This window comes from Microchirus variegatus (genome assembly GCF_963457635.1).
Source record: "Microchirus variegatus genome assembly, chromosome: 14".
Lineage (NCBI taxonomy): Eukaryota > Metazoa > Chordata > Actinopteri > Pleuronectiformes > Soleidae > Microchirus > Microchirus variegatus.
The window spans coordinates 7,177,399-7,195,349 of NC_139815.1; the positions used below are offsets into that span (position 1 = coordinate 7,177,399).

The following is a 17,951-nucleotide window of genomic DNA, read 5'->3' on the forward strand; positions in this document are numbered from 1 at the left end:
AAGGGGGGGTCACGATCTTCAAAAGGCTGGCCTGTTTCCACAACCTTTCCGTCTTAAAGCTAAAACCCTCCTGAATAGAAGAGATCAAGCCTGGACTAATGAGGAGCATTGCAAAAAGGGGGAAAAAGGAAGAAAAAAAAAAGAAATAACTGGTTGAGCAGCTTACCTGTGCAACATGAAGCCTTTCAAAATATAGTTTATCTTATCGCAAGGTGGGATGGAGTTGCTAAAACCAAACTGTCACATTTATGTAAAGCAGTACGAGGACGCAAAAGAAGTCATGAGACAACAGGGATCTGATTAAAAAGTCTGTGTGTGTGTGTGTGTGCGCATGCTTATCCCTATAATTTATCTGCGTGGCAGGAGAAAGAGGAAGTGATCCATAATGGTGCGACCTGTGATTTGAATTCTCTTTGTTGGAGCAGACAAAGGAAATGTCTTTGTGGCGTGAAACTGCTGTAGCTGTGAGTGTCAGAGAAACCCCAGCACCTCCCCTTTATGCTCAGGCACTGAAGATAGCATTTCAGAATGAGAACTTGGCAATAATACGAGAGAGAGGACAGCACTGGACGGATGACTGATGCTTTCACTTGAGAAAAACAAGAATATAAATCAGTATAACGAGGCGCAGGATGGTTTAAAAGATTCATTCTGTCAACTTACAGCACGCAAAGGTGATCTTTTACATACAACATCTTTGTTTTGAACTGAAAAAAACAGCATCATTTGTTATCTTCTGAGCTGTTGACTACTACTTTTTTTTATCTTTTGGCATCTGTTGAACTCAAACCCGTGGATTACCGTACTCGGATCTACATTTGGATCATACTTTAAAACCTAAACATGCCTCAAATCATACAAATCCTATACAATTCATCATATATTACTGTATCTTTCAGGTGTGTTTTTTTTGCTTCCACTGCAGAATCTTGTACCACTTACACTTAAAGAGGCTTATAACACACACACACACACACACACACACACACACAGACACACACACACACACACACACACACACACACACACACACACACACACACACACACACACACACACACACACACACACTGTTCAATGCCCCAAGCTCCAGCTTGTTATTTTTTCTGTCTGGACTTGAGCAGGATCCCTGTTTGCCCTTGGGGTGAAAGACAGAGATTCACATCCCTCTTCAGCTCTCCTTTGCTACCAACAACACCTGGCACTCCACCTGTCTTGCCCTCTACCTGTCTGTGCATCTGTCTGTCCTCTGTAACCCCACCTCCACCTGTTGTCGAGTGCCCCTCAGGCTCTTACTGCAGCAATAATCACAGGGCTGAGCTTCTCTCCCCTGTGCGAGCACTCCTGTTCCCTGTAGAACCAGGCCCTCTGTTTGTATGATCTTCATTTGCCTGGTTGTACTCGTACTGTACTGTTCCTTGTCCCCCTTCTCAGAGACAGCATTAACCTGTCAGTGTTGACCACAGCTGTTGCTCTGCTCCAATCTTTGAATGCCAGAAGTATTTGGGTTAAAGCCCAATTTATACTCCTGCGTAAAGTGTTCTACGTCGGTTACGGACACCCCTCTACGTCACCGGAGAGCCTGTCGGAGAGTCTCTCCGTCGTCTCCAGGTGCACGATATATATTTTAAGTGTCCGTCACGGCAAGGGCTGCAATTGGTCCTCAGGACAAGCCGACATAACACTGCTCTATGCCGGCCACTGTGGCAGAGCTGATCACCGCCGACAATTTCACTGCCAAACTATAAACACGTCATATCTTCATACACAAACCACATGTTGAGAGTCTATATGGCTAATTTCTTGCCTCAAATTATCTTAAAACTGCGTTCCGGAACACAGAAAAATATTTATTTCAGGTGAGAAACGGCCACTGTTTCAATGTTATTCAGCTGCAGCAACAGCAACAGTCTTTCTGTCTCGGACAACAACCTTGCGTAGCAGCCCCTACTGATCGGGCGGGAAATTGCAGTGCGTAGCCGGCACCACGACAGACAACTATGAAAGCTCAATGGGTCTCCGTGGTTACGCAGTTGGATAACGCATTGCGTAGTTGTAGAAGTATAATGTTGCCTTTAAAAAATATTTTGTGCAGCCGGAGACGGCTCTCTGACAGGCTCTCCGGAGGGGTCTCCGTAACCGACGTAGAGCACTTTACGCAGGAGTATAAATTGGGCTTTAGTGTCGTCTTAGAGTAAATGATGATGATGAACACACCTGAACTGTCTGTGGTTGTCATTTTTTGTCGAATTATCACTTAATTACACACATAATTGGAATAAGATTTAGGTCACAGAGGAAAGTAAAAGAAAATATGCACACTGTCACTGAACAAAAGGTGGAGATAACTGAACACACACATACTATTTAAACACATCTTTAATACTAAACCCCATAAATGCCTCCCAGACATGTTTAAACTGTGTGGTGGTGTGTGTGCATGTGTGTGTGTGTGTGTCTGCCCCACACTGTGGCTATTCCATGAAGGCTGTTTTAGTCGATGATGCTCCCACACACACGTACATGCTGCAGCGCTGCAGAATGCAAAAAAAGAAAAAAAATCACCATCTTATTATTCTTTTGTTCTTCAAATGTGTAGCCCATGCTTTAAGCACTTTAAGCACAGAGAAATTGTTTTCTTTTATTTATTTTTTCCCGCAAATTACCACACAGTGGAAATTTGCCAGAGACGAACAATGATTCAGATACTGTATAAGCCTGCGGGCTCTTAACAAGCACACCTTCTTTGCCCAAGGCACACAGCACACACACACACACACACACACACACATACTGAAGAGGGTGGGGCTTTACTCAGGTAAAAAAAAAAGGAAGAGAGCTTTTCTCCCACACCTTCTCAAACATTGCAGCTCTAAGAGCCACAGTTCTCGCTCTGTTTTTATAGATTGTAGATAAACAAAAACAGAGAAATTTACTAATGAGATCGAAAAGCATGGGGAGGCTTGGTCCAGTCTCCAATCTGGTCTACCAGGAGGAAACAGTAGATGGAGAAAGAGTGTTGGACTTAGACTCATCTACGTTGTGTGATTTATGAAGCAGTCAGCAAAGGGTAAGTCCTAATCTCCCATACTTCCACTGACTGACATTTGATACAGTTTTTACTACATGAGCACGAAATAAGATTTGGAAATAACTCTTCACGGCAAATCTTTCTTGAAACAGGCTTAACACATTTTATCCACACATCCTCTTATTCCACACATCCATAATAGTTATCCCGACATGAGGTTTACATTGATCATAATATTGTAAAAACTGATCAGATTTGTACCCATTATTGGCACATTTTGTGTGTCTTAGTTTATATTACAGTTCTGTCTGAACGTGTGTTTTATACTTTATTTATACAATGTATGCACACCATGTAGTCAAATTACATTTTTGCACAATATATACAAAGTTCAAAAGGAAGCAATGGAGCTAAAAAAAACAGACTGAAGTACAAAAACTTAAAGCGGACCTAGACCAGAAGTTCCAATTAACGCTGTTTTTAGTGTGTATCTGCATCATTACCTTGTTTATGAAGCCCTGAAGGTTCTAAACAAACATTTCAGCCACTGCTGAGAACGATGTGTTTTATTGTAATCTCGGGCTCAGTGAGATCTCCCTACTGGTTACGTAAACAGCAGTTCTCCGGAACAGAAGATCGTCCTGCTCCAGGCACTAGTCCGGGCATATCCGGTTGCATACATTGAACCGCAGAAGAACAATAACGTCCGTTGTGGAGGTGTTTCACGAGCGACAGTGTCTTCTGACTCTGGGTCTGACTCCGGGTCAAAGTCATAAAAGGGACTGCCGCGGGGAGTGAAGAAGCTATTTTTAAACATTGTTAAAACAATGTTTTGATAATGAGTAGCAGTGAATCCACCGTTCCAGAGGGGGGAGCTGCACTTCTGAGAGCAGGTGTTCTGAATAGTACTGGCCAATCACAAGACTCACAACTGTCTTCCGGGTGAGAGAGTTGAGTCTCAAATCTCGCGGCTGGGAAACAGCGTTAGAAAAGAGGATTTCTATCGGCTCGTTTACAGCAACTAGGAGGTTTTTGACCATAAAAACAAGTTAATGTATGTAAGTAGACCTCCATAACTAACATTTATGTGCAACAGGACCACTCTATGTGAACTTTAAACGACTTGATATATTTTGTTTCTTTAACAAAATATGCTGGAGATGCTTTTACAGAAGGATTCAAACAACATGAGCATGAAAGTGAACAGATGCTGGCCAAAGCTTGCTTTTGATTTGTACTGTAGCTGCATCCCAACAAAACAGTTTTTGTTATTTAGAACCTTGTATCCCATGAAGCCAGTCCACATGTTAAGAGGCAGCTTCATTCTAACACTGAGGTGACAATAATATAGTCACAGTGTGGGTTTAAGCAGCATGTCTATACACACACACTCACGTGAAATTCCAAATTCCACGCAAAATTGAACTTTTGGCTGCAAGTCGTGCTGCCCGTGCTTCGTGATGCGTGTCACGGCGATGTTTGAAGACATCGGTGTGCTTTCACCACATATCTGGGTCAGCTGGTTAAGTCTAATAAGGGAGTGTGTGTTTACACATCAAACACAGAGACAGAGCGAAAAAGGAGCTAAATGCTTTGATAAATAGTCTGACTGCAGAGAGCATGTGTTGTCCTAAGGCAGGAGACAATGAGACAAAATCCGGGAGACAGACAGAGAGAGACATTCCTGAACTTGTTGTTCGATCCAGTTCTGTCATTTCTCGTCACTGCAGGGACAGCTGTGTCATTTCTGTACCACACGACTCCTGGGCTTCTGCCCCGGAATGTGCCTGGTCCTGTCCCAACGGCTAGTTTAGTTTTTATGTCACAAAAAAGAGTCTAAAAGTCTTTTAGAAGCAAAAGCTCTTTTTTAGTGCAATAAAAACATTCATGAGAATATTATTATTGTAACAACAGTGCATGTTATCAGTACAGTAATGATATCATATTGTAATTAAGACAAATAACAGCCGCAAGTACAGATGCCAAACTGAGGAAAACGGTTTCTTTGTGTTGCAGTAAACATGCTTTGTAGCCTCGTCTCTTTGTGTGTGTGTGTGTGTGTGTGTGTGTATAAATACTACTTTGTGTTTAAATTGGTTCAATTCCTACTGGACGTTGTTTTATTATTATTATTATTATTATTATTATTATTATTATTATTATTATTATTATTATTATTATTAGTAGTAGTAGTATAATAATTATAGAATATCTATATCACGATATAAGGAATCCAGTAAAACTATCAAGCCCTAATGAGCAAGTTATGATTCCAGTGCACACTAATCCATCACCATCGTCATATTGTTCCCATTTTATATGTTGTTTTCATGTTGTGATCTTCATGCAAACCACATTTCCTGATGGAAAGAAAGAAAAAACACAACGTTTTTTGCAAGTCACTGTTTGTCTCGTCTCTTTTCATGTTGACTGGAATGTACTGTCGAATATACTTTGAACCTTACCTGTCAACTTTGGCATGATGTCATTTCTGGCCACACCCCCTTTTCCCCTGAGGACTACAAGCCAAAGTCTTTTCCCCCTCTGTCTGTCCGTCTGTGCAGAGACAGAGGTTTGGGGTTATATGATCCAGAGTCAGTGTGAGGATCAGTAGTCGTCCCCAAACACAGGAAATCCCCTTACTTCTGCTTCACAGCTTGTTATGGCCACTGGTCTGTATGTATAATTCTGTGGGACAGAGTGGAATGGGTTTTTGTTATAGTACTGCAGAACTGAACGGACAGACCATGGACCACAGTCCCCAGGGAAGCACATGAGCGCAGTTAAACAAACACAACTGCAGCCTCTTTCTCAGGACGCGACCAGGCGCTCTTATTGGCTGACCCACGGCGACCAGTTCTTTTTTTTTCCATTGGTCCGCTTACCACCCCCACTGCTTTTTCTCTTCAAGGAAAGTTTGGGGTTTGGCCTCTGATCTCTGACCTCTTTGTGAAAGCGGGAAGCTCTATATAGCGACCTGGCAAGAGTTTTTCTGTCTGGAAGGTCTTGATTTTTTAGGTCACTTCTCAATCACAGCTGTCCTTTCTACAAATTTACAGTTTTAATTACACACACCAGGTCTTTTAAAGGCTCACTTAACCGAAAACCTTTATAATGATTGAAATAAGTTCAAAACTTTAGCCTTGTTTCCTGCAAGCTGTACTGTGCAGTTAAAGGAGGCATATTATACTCTATTTCTACAAGTTAACCCAGTTCCCTGGTGTCCTAATGAACATGTCTGTGACATGCTTTGGTGAAAATACCTTAAGGATGAATCACCACAGCAGTTCTGTTTTGAGTGCCTGTCTCTTTAAATGCAAATGAGACACAGGAAACTACGTCAGCGTCACTGAGGCTCCGGCAGCTAACAGCAGTTAGCATTTGGAAAAGCCATCATTTGCCGACTCGAGCCTGCACATTGTCGTCATATATAAAATGTATGCACTGAACACATAAATCCTCTGAGGCTGGAAGTTTGTGTAGAACTCTGTGCTGCACTGTGCAGCCAAGAATAGAACACTTCACGTACTTCCGCTCCTCCGGATACTGTTGCCCTCGACTGCACTCTTGCATTTTTTAGGGACTAAGCGGAGCTCCACGAGACAACAATTCTAGGAATGTCTCATTGTGACGTAGCAATGAGTGTAGAAGTCAACATTGTGTGTTTTATCTCCTGTACTTAGATTGAGGCGGACCACAAAAACATGATTGAGTCATCTTTTTTCACACTTTGCCTACTCATAGGGCCTCCAGAGTCCCAAATATAAGTATTAAAATGATTAAAAAGTTGATTTTGCATAATATTTCCCCTTTAAGCTCGCCATCGATGTCCTGGAACGGTACATTCTAATCCAGTTTGCACTTCCGTCGCGGATTGTGTGGGGCCGGAAAGGCTCCATAAAATGCTTGACGTCATATGAGTGTGACACGGTGTTAGTTAGTTGCCAATAAATTCCACAAAAGAAGAATGTGACAGACTTAAAAAAGGAGTAACATTTTGTGTTTGTTTCTTCTTGGCATGTGGCTGTTTATCACAAGAAGACAAGCTTTGTTTGCTGGCGACACAGAAAAAAATAAACCTGGCCAATTTCCCCTCCGATTTCACAGAAGTGGCCTCATCAAACGATCAATGGACTGCAGTGTGTGTATAGCTCCACTTTTTCGGGTCAGGCCACTGTGTTTGGTGCCCCAACGAAAGGGTGACAAAAACTAGTTTGGCATGGATTGGTTCATTTGGCACCTGCAAAGAAATTACATAACATATTGGAGGTGGGTGTGGGTGTGTGGTATGATTTGGGTGGACTGACCCTCTCTGTTCTTCAGAATCAAAGTCCATTGCCAGCCTCGACGGCCTATGGTTGGCACCACTTCCTCCTGGGGGGGGGCAGCCTGCCTGCGGTTAATGTCGCCGTCTCCTGTGATTGGCCACGAATGTCTCAGCGGTTGTTAACTGGCGGGTAGCGATGCCAGCAGGAGGCTGTGGGCTGGGCTGTGCTGGTTAAAGCTGATCTCTAATTAGCGCTGGCTTGTCTGTCAGTTAGTATGGGTGGATCTGTCTGGGAAACTGTAGGCTTGCACACACACAGACGCATATACACACAAACTGTAGCTGGGAAACACACACACACACACACACTGTACAGTAGGCAATAGCGGAGGATTGTCCTCAAGTTTCAGGGAGTTTGTCTACGACGGTGTGGCTTTGACTTGTGTTGCTGTTTGATGCTTGTTAGGCTGAAGTGGCTTTTTTTTGTGTGTCTGTGTGTGTGTTTCTGGCTGCAGCAGTGAAGTGGTTAACAGTCCCAGGGGAAGCTCATGTTACCAGCACCAGGGCAGGTCCTTCACACCCCCCCCCTCAGTATCTGTGTCCGTTAGTCCACAGAGAGACAAAATGTGCCCTAGGGATGAAGCATCAGTGCAGGCAGTGACAAAGGAGCTAGAATCTAGGAAGACTGCCAGGGTAAAAGAGGGAGAGTGAGAGAGAGGGAGAGAGGGAGGGTGAGAAACATTGTGAACAGAGAGAAAGAGAGAGAGAGAGGAGCAGACTGGAAGAGGGAGAGATATTTTGGCTGTGTGAACTCTCTCAGTGGCATGGAGTCATGAAGCTTTCTGTCCAGCTTAGCATTTTCTCACAGTGCTCTGGTTCCCACGGCAACCCCGGAACCCTGACCAGGTAGATGTGTGTGTGTGTGTGTGTGTGTGTGTGTGTGTGTGTGTGTGTGTGTGTGTGTGTGTGTGTGTGTGTGTGTGTGTGTGTGTGTGTGTGTAAACTTTGACCTTCTTATAATGATGACTTTGATTTAGCGCTGACGTTCCCCTGTTGGGTGTACGGATGAGTTGTGGTGTTTTGGTCACTCTGAAGCTCCACAGATGCTTTCATCTCTGAAGCCCTGTTTCTGCTGCTCTTTGATTTTTATTCTGCTGGTGAATGCAGGAGAGGATGATACGGTTTCCTTTCTGTCTCTGTTTTTCAGGCTGCACAAGAAGCAGCATATATATCTATATATATAGATATATATGTGTATATAAATATATATTTATATATATATATGTATATATTTGGCTTGAAACCTGCCAAGCACCAGCTGACTTGAATCTGGGACTCTAGCCACTGAATGCACTTTGTTTTTGTTTAGAGTTTTCAAAGCCATAATTATGACTGTTGTGTCCATGTGCTCGTTGGAAACTCATGGTGGTCTTACTTTTTTTTGCTTGACAAATTAATGATGAATGATGGGCTGCTAAGAAGCAATGGCTTTTAAACTTCAGCACTTTTGTAGAGCAATGTCAAATGTCATTGAGAATCACTGAGTAAAAACACTGTTAAGAAACTGCTTAGACTAAAAAATTAGGAAACTTTTCATTTAATTTAATCGTCAGTATTTTATCTCTTCATGTCCAGTACTTTACCCACACCTGACCCCAAACTACTACTGTACACTCTTAAAAAAATACAAATAAAAGTGCTAAGTAGAACCATATACGGTTCCGGCTTGTCCTCATAGGAGAAACTTTTTTGACCTCGGGTAGAACCTTTTTATAAAGGTTCCACCAAGAACCGTTTTTAAAACCCTTTATTCAGGAAAGGGGTTTTAAAGGGTTCTCTGGATCAAAATGTTTCTTAGTGGAACCATTAATGTTACCAAGAACCCTTTCCCCCAAAGAAAGTTTTTTTCAGAAGCAAATGATTCCAGGTAGAACCTCAGCCCTTGTAGAAGGACCCTTTTGGAACCCTTATTTAGGATAATGCAACAATATGCACACCCACTGGTTATATGGTGATTATAGTGTGTGTGTGTGTATGGATGTGTGTTCTGGTGCATTGGCCGTCACTGTCGACCTCCCTCTGGCCCTTTCAGAATGATGTTTGCCAACTGGCCGAGCTTCCTGTTCCCCACAGTCTCCCAGCAGACACACACACAGACGCACACACACACACACACAGTCCTGCGTCGACTCCCGTTGTGTTTGCTCTGTTCAGCTGGATCTGTTTAAACAACTCACAGACACACAAACGCATCATGATGTCACCCCTCCATCGAGCCTTTGTTCATATGATAGACAACCCCATTCATCCTCACATGTGTGTGTGTGTGTGTGTGTGGGGGGGTGTGTGTGTGTGTGTGTGTGTGTGTGTGTGTGTGTGTGTGTGTGTGTGTGTGTGTGTGTGTGTGTGTGTGTGTGTGTGTGTGTGTGTGTGTGTGAGTCAGCTTAGACTTTGAGGAATAAAGAAAAGAACCCATCAGGCAGCCAGAGATGCTGAATCCATATTGTTGATTATTCATGGTTTCATTTTCATTTAATGCTGTAATTAAAGTATTAGTCATAAGAAATAAAGCTACCTTCATACTTGTTGATATAAAGATGTTTGTACAACATTCGGTTATAAATAGACACATGCGATAAGCACAAGGATAGATGCGCCGTCATCTGCACTCAGCTGCAAAATCTGAATCAAGGAAAGAACCTTTCATGACCTGAAATTTGCAAAAATAAAGAAATGAGGACGTTCTCCATCCTCTTCACTTTGGATGATTCAGTGTTTCACAATTGAATTGAGCTTCTCTGTGTGTGTGTGTGTGTGTGTGTGTGTGTGTGTGTGTGTGTGTGTGTGTGTGTGTGTGTGTGTGTGTGTGTGTGTGTCTTTGTGTGTGTGTGTGCAGCTGGGATGACAGCAGCTCTGTGAGCAGTGGCATCAGCGACAACATTGACACAGATGACATCAACACCAGCTCCTCCATCTCCTCCTACGCCAACACGCCCGCGGCACAGCGCAAGGGCCTCAGCACACAGGTATGACTTATTTATTGTTACTCTTTCATTCGAACAACATTTGTGTTGTTTACATTTGCAAAATGTCTTCATTCTTCATTTTAATGTTTTTTTTTTGACAATTCTATCGTTGACATGGACGCAAAATTAGATGATGCAGTTGTGGTGCAGCCAGAATGTGCTGTTTAAACGTGTACAGTGTCTATACAACTCAATAAAGTTAAAGCTCCAATAGAGTGGTCCTGTTGCACATATATGTGAGTTATGGAGGTCTACTTACATACATTAACTTGTTTTTATGGTCAAAAACCTCCTAGTTCCTGTAAACGAGCCGATAGAAATCTCTCTTTTCCAACGCTGTCCTGATCCGCGATATTTCAGACATAAATCTCACACCCAGAAGACAGACAGTGTTGTGATTGGCCAGCCAGAGTACAGCCTTCCCAACTGTCTTGTGATTGGCCAATACCCGGAAGTGACATAATCAGCACACTACAGAAGCGCAGCTCCCCCCTCTGGAATGGTGGATGCACTGCTACTCATTATCAAAACATTGTTTTAACAATATTTAAAAATAGCTTCTTCACGACTCCCCGCCGCAGTCCCTTTTATGACTTTGACCAGGAGTCAGACCCAGAGTCAGAAGACACTGTTGCTCGTGAAACACCTCCACAACGGACGTTATTGTTCTTCTGCGGTTCAATGTATGCAACCGGATGTGCCCGGACTAGTGCCTGGAGCAGGACGATCTTCTGTTCCGGAGAACTGCTGTTTACGTAACCGGAACGGGTTTTTTCAGAGATCTCGCTGAGCCCGAGATTACAATAAAACACAGCGTTCTCAGCAGTGGCTGAACGGTTTGTTTCTAAACTTCAGGGCTTCGTAAACAAGGTTCAAATTAAAAACAGCGTTAATTTGAACTTCCGGTCTATGTCCGCTTTGAGGCAGCCATTTGAGGAGTTGTCCCAATCAACAGTCAGTGTCATTTTAGGTGTGTCAGTGTTTAAAAATTAAAATGAGAAGATGTTAATTTGACAAATATAAACAATATGCAGACATCTGACACCAGTACAACAGCATTTTTCTCTCATCCATCTCCATGCTTATTTCCCGTAAATGCAGTCATGTCCCAGCATTCCTATATGTCTGGTTGGCACAGCTGTGAACTCACAGAGCTACAGTTGATGATGTTGGCTCAAATCATTAAACTCTGATGAAGAGCCACACCATAGCTCACAAACATACTCACATTGAAATAGACTGAATAACAGTGGCTGATGCGGAGCCAGTCGTCATGTGACGTGAGTCCATTATTTCCACACAGGGGCAAGGTGCTGAAAAAGAAGAAGTAGGACACAAAGAAGTCTTTGTCTGAGTACAGTAGCTCTGACAGAGCTGGATGATAACGTCAGCCTCATCTTTCCTCTAGAACACACCTTAGCTCCACTCTGCTGCATTTTTCTACTGTTGCCTTGGCAACATGTGGAATTAACTTAAAAGCAGCTGTCATCCCTTTAACAGCTGTAATTTACTGTGTTAAATAAAGGCTCTGGTGAACTGGCTGTGAACAACAAAACCTTTACTAAGTGCAACACTACATTTTCAGCACTTTAGTATGTGATTGGTTTTTAGAATTTTCTTTTTTTCCTTTTCTATTTATATACTCTGTACAAATTAAATTGAATCAGCTACAGGGGAAACTGCTCAAGCACTTTTTTTCCATGTTATCTTAAGTTTCAAAAGAGAAATATTAAAGTCTCAAATTCTGCCCTGGTAAAATCCTGGAACATGTCTAAAGTAAATAATAGAGCATCAGGTGAGATGACGCCACTTTGTTGCCCGAGGGCCAAAACATCATCTACAGTATAATCATTTATCTTGCTGACAGGAAAACGCTTGTGGGGTCAGTGTCTGCATAACATTTTCCTACTCCTTAGAAGTTGTGATGAACATACATCTGAAATGTTTTAGTAAGATTCTTGTTACTTTTAATAGCTGCTCGAAGTGTTTAAAAGGATTTCCTTTTACTTATGTTCGCCGTGCGTGAGAAATAGGAAGTGATGACTTGAATCCTTAAATTTCCTTCAAGTCCAAGAGCTGCTCAACAAAGTGAGAATTCTTCTCTTATGTTTCACGTAACCAGGAGAACTCTTGCTGCACAGATTCCAAACAAATTTCTCAGGTGACGGTGGAATGGGCTGCTGGTAGGATTACCCAGCATGATGTGGCTGTGGTCATAAAATGGAGTGGTTTTTAGAGCCACTTGGCAGTGTCTCATAAAAGACGCTTTCCTCAGCAGTAATAAATCTGTGTGTGTGTGTTCTCAGCCTGTGACAGATGCGGAGAAGCACTCGGCCTCCACGGCGTTGCACCAGGCGTGGTCGGGAGACGAGGTGAAAAGGCCAGACGGCGGGTCAGACAGCGGGGTTAGGATGGAGCCGGGCTCCAAGTGGAGTCACCGGAACCCATCCGACATCTCTGACGAGTCTGACAAGGGCGGCTCTGGGAGGAAGACCCCCTCTGTGTCTCACACAGGATCCTGGAGAAGAGGCATGAGCACACAGGTCGGGGTGACGTCTCCCCGGACTAAAAGCACCAGTAGCACGGGCTCAACAAGCTCCATCAACCTCAAAACCCACAGTTCAGGTAAGACAGACGCCTGCCATATCTATTCTAGTGTTTCCATCATGTGAGATCTGAGAGACAGATGCAGTGGGTTTTCAACATCCGGTCTGTTGTAGTAGTCATCTGAAAATGTACTCAAGTAGAAGTAAAAAGTAGTTCATTTGAACTTTAAGTAAAAGTTACTTAGTTACTTTGTGTGGGTTGTGAGGGTAGTAGAAATATGACAAGGTCTCAGAAATCCAAAACTATTTTGGAGCTCACCCACCTGGCAGATTCGTCTGGTTCTGGTGTATATTTTCCCCCTGTAGGTCTTCATTGTGCTGCATTTTTATTTTTACTCAGTAACGGATAGGATTTATAAAGTAACTTAGTACAATACTTGAGTCAATACGTACTCAAGTAAAATACAAAATCCTGATTTTAAATTGTACTTAAAAAATACAAAAAACGCAAAAAAAGTATTCAATACAGTAACGTGAGTAAATGTATTTCATTACTTTCCACCTCTGGTAATAAAGTGCAAATACTTCGTTACTGTACTTAAGTAGAATGTACACATATCTGTACTTTACTTCGTTATTTATATTTCTGACAACTTTTACTCCGATACATTTGCCTTAACCATCTTCGTTACTACAGAATAAAAGTTGAGTTGGTGACGTAACGCCTGTTCGTTGTCCCTAGTTGTTTTAAGCGGCACCAGCTGTTAAACTAGGTTTATACTCGCTGTAGTTAGTGTGACCAAGGGGGGAAAGCCCTCCCATTTTGAGACCGGTGTCAGCGATTTGCGGTAAGTTGTTGTTTACTACTGTTGCTAGGCAGCGGGCGTTTATCCGGCAGCACAAGTTGAATATTTTGGTAGTACGCCCCCTGCCGTTGCGGCGAATACTGCAACACGGTGAGTATAAATGCCGCAGTGCGAGTATAAATAAGACTTTAGCCGTTCAGCTGTTAGCCGCAGATTTCGGCTCCAAGTGGACTTAAAACACACCAGCGGCTCGTTGTTTATCGTGTCGTACACCGAGGCCCTGGTCTCCAGGTTTCTGTTGGACACTCCGGACGCCGGGTTTAAGCTATCAGCTGTTTCAGCTATTAGCTATTTACGCACTCCGCTGTTAGCTGAGCGGCTAAACCGCTGAGCTAGCGGACTTCCGCATATTAAACCGCAGATTTCGTCTCAAGTGAAATTGAATTAAAACAGTGTGTCTGGAAGCTCCACAAACTCCAAAAGTTTCAAAAACACAAGCAGCAACACGTCAGAGAGAGAGTGTCAACATTCATGACAGAGGGTTAATTTTAATGTAGTTTGAATTGCCTGTACCTATTATGCTTTTATTTTGAAGAAGCCACAATACGTGGAATTCAGAATTGTAATTGCTCATGTTGTTTAAATACTTTTATAGTACTTCTAATACTTAAGTACATTTTATATCAGAAAATTACTTTTAATACTTAAGTACAGTAAATGTCAGGTACTTTAAGACTTTTACTCAAGTAATATTCTAAAAGGTGAGTTTAGCTTCTCGTCATTTTCTCGTAAAATAATTGTATTTTTACTCAAGTATTCAAGTACTTTATACAAGACTGCATATATATGTATATGTGTATATATATATAGATGTGTATATATATAAATAACATATAAAACACACTGGAGTACATTTGTTTGCTATGGTGAAAAGTGCTCTACAAATAAAGATTATTATTATATTAACCCTAACCCTAACCCTAAGTTGTTGTTTAGTTGGTGCCTAAACCCAAACATGCTCATTGTGATCTAAGTATCTAAGTCTAGATACTTAACTCTGCTGATGTCTCCTTATTTGTGTCCTGCAGGTAAGACGGATGATGTCAAAGTGTCAGAAAAAGGATGCGTTTCTCCTCGACCGAACTGCCTTCACCACTCGCCCTCAGACGCCGGGCGCAGCAGTGGCGACGAGACAAAAAAACATTCGACCTCCAATAGCCGCACGTCTACAACAAACGCCCTCACACACACTGTCTCTGACCCGCACACTCATACACACACACTCACCTCCCGTGCCCCAACAAGCACTTTTGGTTTCAAGAAGCAGGGAATGGTTACTATGGTTACAGCCAGCGGTGCCACCATCACTTGTGGGTCAGCCACCTTGGGGAAGATGCCCAAATCTGCAACCCGCTCACTGGCAGGAGGCCTGAAAGCTGGCGGGCTGGACGGAAGCTCAGTCCTGGGTCACCATGATGATAGCTTCCTTCCCATGAGCGCTCGCTCAACTCTGCAGTACCGCAGCCTGCCGAGGCCGAGCCGCTCAGGAGCTGCTGCGCGCAACGGAAACCGCTCTTCCACCAGCAGCATCGAGGCCGCTGTGCTCTCTATCACGCCGCACAGTAAAAACTCAATAAGCTTCGCCAAGGCCAACATCGCCGGAGGACTGTTGGCCAATCAGACAGATCGAGAGAAAGGCGTCTCCGAGATTGACAACCTGAGGAGTGGAGTCACGATGCAGAGCGGAGGAGCAGCGACGGGTCCTCTGACAGGAAGACAGCAGGTCTCTTCACCTACATTACGCAGGTGAGCACTCGTCCTGTCTGTACACACACTAATATTAACATGGACTTGTGCAGCTATTCTTCCTGGGACTTTGTATTGACTTACATTCCTTTGGATAGCCTAAACAAAGTGTTATCCCGAAACTTATCCCTAAAAGACTCATATTATACCCTATTTCTACACATTAACCTAGTTCCCTGGTGTCCTAATGAACATCTGTGACATGCTTTTGTCAAAACACCTTAAGGATGAATCACCACAGCAGAACAATCACCCTGCCAAAACAGCCCTGTTCAGAACGCTCGTTTTTGAGTGCCTGTCTCTTTAAATGCAAATGAGACACAGGAAACTACGTCAGCGTCACTGAGGCTCCGGCAGCTAACAGCAGTTAGCATTTGGAAAAGCCACCATTTGCCGACTCTATATATAAAATGTGTCATGTAAATCCTCTGAGGCTGGAAGTTTGTGTAGAACTCTGTGCTGCACTGTGCAGCCAAGAATAGAACGCTTTGCGGACTTTGCAGACCTCCAGATATTATTGCCCTCGCCTGCACTCTTTTCACTCGCACTTTTTTAGGGACAAAGCGGAGCTCCACGAGACAACAATTCCAGGAATTTGCACATTGTGACGTAGCATTGTGACGTATCATGAGCAAAGCTGACATGACTGAGTCATCTTTTTTCACACTTTGCCTACTCATAGGGCCTCCAGAGTCCCAAATATAAGTATTAAAATGATTAAAAAGTTGATTTTGCAAAATATGTCCCCTTTGACAATTTATGCCTAACCCTTACCTTAACCTAACCACAGTTTAAATCATAGCCCCGGCCCGGAACTTAACCAATTCCTCGTGTAGTCCACGTTTTGTGGACTATATAGTGATCCTGACAGGATCAGTGTTCATGCCAGAAACAGTCCCAAAGAGGTAACAAATACAAGTACACATGCATGAACACATAAACATAGAATACTAATCTTGCAGACATAGTGACGGCCAAGCGATGAGCCATACTGTGGGGGCTCTCATGCATGGGTATGACTTCACTGATGTGACTTTACCAACCATTTGAAAAGACAGTAATCATACAGACACAGTAAATAATAAGCAGCGGTGAGTAAGGATCACACGTGTGGGCCTGTTATACACACACACACACACTGAGGTTAAGTCAGGCTATTATGAATGCAGGCCTTGAGCTTGGCTGATCTGCTGCCAAGCCTCAGCCTTGGCAGTGCGGGGGGGGGGGGGGTTGTGGTGCAGGGTAATGGGAGCTGGGTCTTACCTCAGTGCTCTGCCCTCATTAATGTGAGGGAGTGATAACTCTTCAAAGAGGCCTTGTGCTGCCATTATCTCCCACCACAGCTACAGTCATCACAGCCTATCATTTAACTCATATGTCAGGATTAGTAAAGTACCATGAGGGAGCTCTTTCTCTCTGTGTGTGTGTGTGTGTGTGTGTGTGTGTGTGTGTGTGTGTGTGTGTGTGTGTGTGTGTGTGTGTGTGTGTGTGTGTGTGTGTGTGTGTGTGTGTGTGTGTGTGTGTGTGTGTGTGTGTGTGTGTGTGTGTGTGTGTGTGTGTGTGTGTGTGTGTGTGTGTGTGTGTGTCCACTAAAACTAACACTAAAAGTATTGCTTCAAGCTAATTCAAAAACGCCACTTGTAAAACATGAACTATTAATAGAAACTATAACATTTACTTGATGATATGACATACCTTGTTGTTTCACCTTTCCTTCCGTCCTTGATGTAACAGGTTGTTTGGTGGGAAGACCAGTAAACAGGCTCCGGTCACCACAGCTGAAAATATGAAAAACTCCACCGTGATCTCCAACCCTCATGCTACCATGAACCACGTGGCCACGGTGCCCGAGTCCCCCGATGGAGGACTGGGTGGAGTGGACAGTGAGACCAGCAGCCCCCTGTTTGGAGGCAGAGCGATGGGATCAGGGATGGGGACTCTGGGCAGCGAGCAGGTGAGTCAGTGTTTGAATGTGAACTTTATATTGATAACACAGATAGTAGATAACTTGTGGACAATTAGTGCTTTCTTATTCTCCAAGGTGACAATTTACTAATAATACAGTAATACAGTAATATACAGTATACACTACCGTTCAAAAGTTTGGGGTCACTTAGAAATGTCCTTATTTTTTTTAAGGAAATTTTCAATGAATATAACATTTAACGTGGAATATGTACATAGGTTTATAGAGGCCCATTTCCAGTGTTCTAATGGTACATTGTGTATATATAGATATATGTATATATATCTATATATATATATATATATATAGACATATGTATATATATCTATATATATAGATATATATACATATATAGATATGTCCATATATAGATATATGGACACTAGATATAGATATATAACACATGACGCGTTTCCATGAAGACTGACCTGAAAAAGACCAATCAACCAATATATGCATATATATATATCGGGTATCCGGGTGTATATATAAAGTATAATTTT

At 42.9% G+C, this 17,951-nt stretch overlaps 1 protein-coding gene across 3 annotated transcripts in view; it reads left to right on the plus strand.

The window, feature by feature from the left end:
* nav2a (neuron navigator 2a) overlaps window positions 1-17,951 on the plus strand; it is a 96,973-nt gene that overhangs the window by 56,158 nt on the left and 22,864 nt on the right. For all 3 annotated transcript variants that reach the window (XM_083900853.1, XM_083900854.1, XM_083900855.1), the window contains 4 exons: window positions 10,195-10,324; window positions 12,631-12,949; window positions 14,765-15,482; window positions 17,217-17,436. In XM_083900853.1, the coding sequence (XP_083756979.1) occupies window positions 10,195-10,324; window positions 12,631-12,949; window positions 14,765-15,482; window positions 17,217-17,436 (1,387 nt within the window). The remainder of the gene's footprint in view (window positions 1-10,194; window positions 10,325-12,630; window positions 12,950-14,764; window positions 15,483-17,216; window positions 17,437-17,951) is intronic.